The sequence below is a fragment of the Temnothorax curvispinosus genome, unplaced genomic scaffold, assembly GCF_003070985.1.
Source record: "Temnothorax curvispinosus isolate PA1 unplaced genomic scaffold, ASM307098v1 QBEX01011362.1, whole genome shotgun sequence".
NCBI classification, from domain to species: Eukaryota; Metazoa; Arthropoda; class Insecta; order Hymenoptera; family Formicidae; genus Temnothorax; species Temnothorax curvispinosus.
In genome coordinates this window covers 1-4,709 of record NW_020221142.1, presented here as the reverse complement: position 1 = coordinate 4,709, position 4,709 = coordinate 1, and the positions used below count along the sequence as shown (strand labels likewise).

The window sequence follows — 4,709 nt, the reverse complement described above, 5'->3', positions numbered from 1 at the left end:
TATATAATGTATATTATAGTTCTTATAAATAAATATATTAATCGTATTATTTTGCAAACATAATATCTTATAATTTAAACTGAAAATCATATATAATCATATATGAACTTATATAGTCATATAAGATTATATATGATCAGATCAGATATTGCATCTCAAAGTATCCGATAAATGGCATTCGATGGGATCTGTTTCTCGTATTTAAAATTTGATCAACAGTGTTATAAGAATGGTATCAAAAGACACGACACTGTCTTGCGCTATGAAGCGGCACAATCTTTGTATCAGTTGTATCGTGGAGTTCACTTTTATAATAAAGTAGCACACTTAAAAAATAACTTTTGAAAATATATAACAATGTTCTAAAACTTACTTAAATATATATGTCCAGATTGAACTGTGTCAGTTCGTATCTGATCATACCTGATCATATCTGATCAGATATTAACATATACAATAATACCAGATCATATATCCTCAGATCTGGCCAATTTCCATATCTGACCATATATGGCCAATCATATATGATTATACATGATCATATATGAATATTTTTTCCCGGGCAGCCATCTTGGCCTTGTGATGTCACGACTGAAAATCCCAATAGGTCAGATCGCGATCAGGTTCACGATCGCGATCACAATTGAATATGCAATAAAGTCAATGACATTAAGATATGAAAGTCAAATATCCTAGAATGATTCTAGAATAATCTACGCGCCAAATGACGTACGTGCGGCATAATCTGTTAGGCTGATGGCAGAGAACGAAACGTAGACTTTTACGTCTATTGCATAGATTCTCGGTCTTCAATCTTAGGCACATTTCTAATTCAACACTCTTAACGACAAGTAATTTAAGATACACGCAGAATGTAACTACGCAGGCCAGGTAAATCTAGAGTTATTAGATTTAAATGCCTGAAATAAAAAAACGCCAAAAAATTTTGAAGCAAAAAGAATTGGACATTGCAGGGACATATTAACGAAGTTAATCTAAATACGTTCTAATCATAAGATGCATATTGGGTGAGTCCGGGAGATTTGACCATAAAGGACAGTTGAACCATTTCAAATATCTCGTTCAGATTTCGAGCCAAGCGCGCAATTGTTAAGTTGCGACATACGGGTCATCGGCCGCTACTATGTCACATGACAACATGACGCTCGGTAGTGCGTTTCGACTGCGAGTGAGACAAACATGTTTTAATGTGCTCGGATTGAGCTCTTTGTCCAAAAAGCTCAATGAAAACATTAGAGATGTGATTTTAATGTCTAAATTTGTGAATTCTTAATATAAATTGTAGTCTAAATATTTTTATATTTATTATTTTTTTCATAAGTTTATAGGGAATGGTCAAATCTACCTATATGGTGGATCATGTCTCCTATCTCTTGGGGAGAGATAAACCAAATCTCGTTTTCTTTTTAAAGTAATATAACACTTACGTTTATAAACTTATTGAAATTACAAAATCTACAAATTGTAACTATATAATAAAGCTTTACCTTGACATGAATAAAAAATCTATACATCAATTACACTAAATTCTATGGACCTTCAAGTAAAAACACCCAAAATGAGAATTTAAATCGCCAGTAAATAATAAAAAAATCAGCTTAGGTATTGTTTATTCGACTCAACTGGCCAACTTTATTTAAACAACACTACACGTTTTGAACCATTATATATATCAGCAAACTGTTAATGCATTGAAAAAAAGTAATAGTACGCATACATTCAGCCAGCGTGACTTTAGCTCTACTATTCGTGGATTTTCAGCAGAGCCTTATGTATCCATTTTGTGGAGCTATTTTATGTTAAGAATAATTGCTGTACTTTCAAGTAGGAAAAAAATTAAACCATATAACTGGCCCGTAAAATTAATAAGTATCTACCATTTTTTGCTACCTATTACGATACGATATTTTAACAACACTGTACGTACAGTTTTTTAATATATTAATAAAATAAAATAAATGTCAGCAAAATATTTTTAAAATCTAATTATTTTTTTATATCAAAATCTTGAAAAACGTTAATTTAGTTTAAATAATTAAAATTTGAATTTCTCAGAAACTATACATTTCCGTAACTTCGTACTAGTGGTTTCGATCACATTTAGTAAGTATATAATATTACATACCTGTAAAATTTCATCAAAATTGGCAGTCTTCTAACGTCTTATCATAATATGTAATTAATAAATTATTTTCTCAACTAAATCTAAATTTTTTATTTATAGTACATTATTATTAATTTTCCAGTTTTCATAGCTTTTAGTGTAAATATATAAATTTTTTACTGTTGGTAATAAAATACTGATTTAGTAAGATAAAAAGTTTAGGATTGTGCCGTAAACTTCAAGATTATATCTAAATAGATACTATTTAGGTATTGTTTACGTTTATGTTTACACGAATCTTTTTTATGTAAGCAATAAAACCAATGTAAATTGTTATAAATTATTATAAATTGTATGATTGATTGATTGATTATTTTAAACTGTATTTTGCCAAACAATTCTACAGAAATAAAGGGTAATTTTAAACTAGATTAAATTAGATGCAATCCAACGTTAATTTATTTATTAACTGTACAAATATAACAGACGCATAATATTAATATATATAAATATTATTATTTACGTTGATCTCTCTATGAGGTTTTAAACAATAAAAAGCAGTAGGCATTATTTAAGCTCACTGTAGCAACGCACAATATGCATAAAGTTTATTTCTCTGACGTCTTAAAAATTATCAATCCAAGCTAAATAATAGCGTCATGAAAATAAAATTGCGACAAAGTACAAGATTATAAAAACCGATGTTGCTGACGAAATATAAATTTTCGATGATCCTCTCCATAGATTACTCATGTTTTACATAAATATATCAAACAATGTAGTTTACATTGTACATACATAGGTAGTTGTAAATCATTACAGTTTATGCGTCTTTAAAATATATCCGTTGTTTAATCCGATTCCGGCCTCGGTATTTCAGACATTATGGGATGGGTCCCGTCACCTGTCTTCAGTATGACATTTTTTATGAGATCCGCGGACGGGTACTTAAGATCATAAGCTAGTCCTAATTTCGCGCAAGTATCAATGAAGAAAGTGGTGTAATTGAATGCGTTATTTCCCTTCTCCGACGACCTGTAATCCCACGGGAACACGTGATGGAAATTGTGATAGCCTTCTCCTACTGTCACGAAGTTAACAAAATTGTTGTCTGACGGTCTTATATTCCTAAAAGCAGAAACTGTGTCATTAAATGAATATCTCTCATAATAAAAGTAAACATTAATACTGCTTATAATTATATAAAAAATCTCAGACTGTGCGTATGTCTAAAAGACGTCGAAAAAACATCTTTACGATATCATTTAGACATATGTGCTGCCTGGAATTGAGATCACTAAATATGCATTCACATATCCTCACGAAGATGTTAATTATATTTCAATATTTTGTTACAAGAAAATTATCTGCTAATAAATAAATACGTTAAAATCATGAATATTTATGATTTACTTTTGCCACGCGTGTAACTCTATAAAAATGCAAATTGTAAATTATATCGCGATTAAGTATACATTTAAATTACGTACTTGTTGTATGGTTTAGTGCCCCATGCATGAGCAATGCTATTGACAGTCCACACGGAGTGCGTAGTAATCATGTATCGTATGAATACTTGCGACATGATGGCTCTACCCCAAGTCTCGTTCCAAAAATATACTGGTACCGCCGTAGGTAGGATAAAACAAAAAAAAAGTTGAAGAGACAAGAAGTACCTGTAAAAATGCAACTCTGATTTTTCGGAATTTATTTTAGCGCGTTATATATTTATTTTATAAATCTGAAAATTGAATCTAAAGATTACTTAATAGAAAGAGAGAGAGAATATCTTCGAGAATTTACGTTTTGTGTAAAAAAAAATTAAAATACTGTACTGTACAAAGGAATAAATAAAGAAAAAAATATATGATAAAAATATAAAGGTGCCAATTCATGAGACGCTGAAAATGAGCGTCAACAAGGTGAACGTGGTGGTTTCGCTTTGACGCTAGCGTCAAAGAAATGAAGTTGAATTTGTTTAATATTCAGCGTCGTCGCTGAATCGTCGTTAATCGTCCCAGTACAATCAAACATAGACTTCAAAATACGTAAAATATTAATTATTTTCAAGTAATATCTTCAAGTAATAATATTTTATGGATATATATATAAATAAAAGATATTATTTCTGAAGATTTTTACTTGCTAAAAATAAGCGTCGAGCGTTAACGTGAAAAGGCACCTTAACAAATGCTCAAACATGTTATGATCGCACAAATGTTATAGTTAAAGTTTGGAGCGTCTATGATGTCTAATTATACAAAGAAACATATGTAGATATAGACATAATAAATATAACAAAAAACGTGCGGATATATCAGATTAAACGGAGAACTTCGAACTTCGACTGTGCACACTAGAGATGTTATCATATATCTATATCTATTTGCTTTATTTGAAGTTATTATTCAAAAATAATAGAAATGTAAACTAAGAAATGTATTATACATAATCTATAACTAATTAAATTTACCTTTCTCCAAAAGCCACGACAGGATCTGATAAAACATCTGATAAATCGAGCTGCTTGCTTTTTCTAAGGCCGGGTCTACAATCAATCGTCTGTCGGAATAGTATGTCGTGC

The 4,709-nt window shown here is 30.3% G+C and overlaps 1 protein-coding gene across 1 annotated transcript; it reads right to left on the bottom strand.

Annotated features, from left to right (window-relative positions):
• Window positions 1-2,695: 2,695 nt before the first annotated feature.
• On the bottom strand, window positions 2,696-4,675 carry LOC112461414 (acyl-CoA Delta(11) desaturase-like; the record flags this gene model as incomplete). The annotated part of the gene is made up of 3 exons (XM_025026650.1): window positions 2,696-3,253; window positions 3,616-3,801; window positions 4,599-4,675. Coding segments are annotated over 3 exons (540 nt in total), but the record flags the coding sequence as incomplete, so codon positions are not given.
• Window positions 4,676-4,709: the final 34 nt, after the last annotated feature.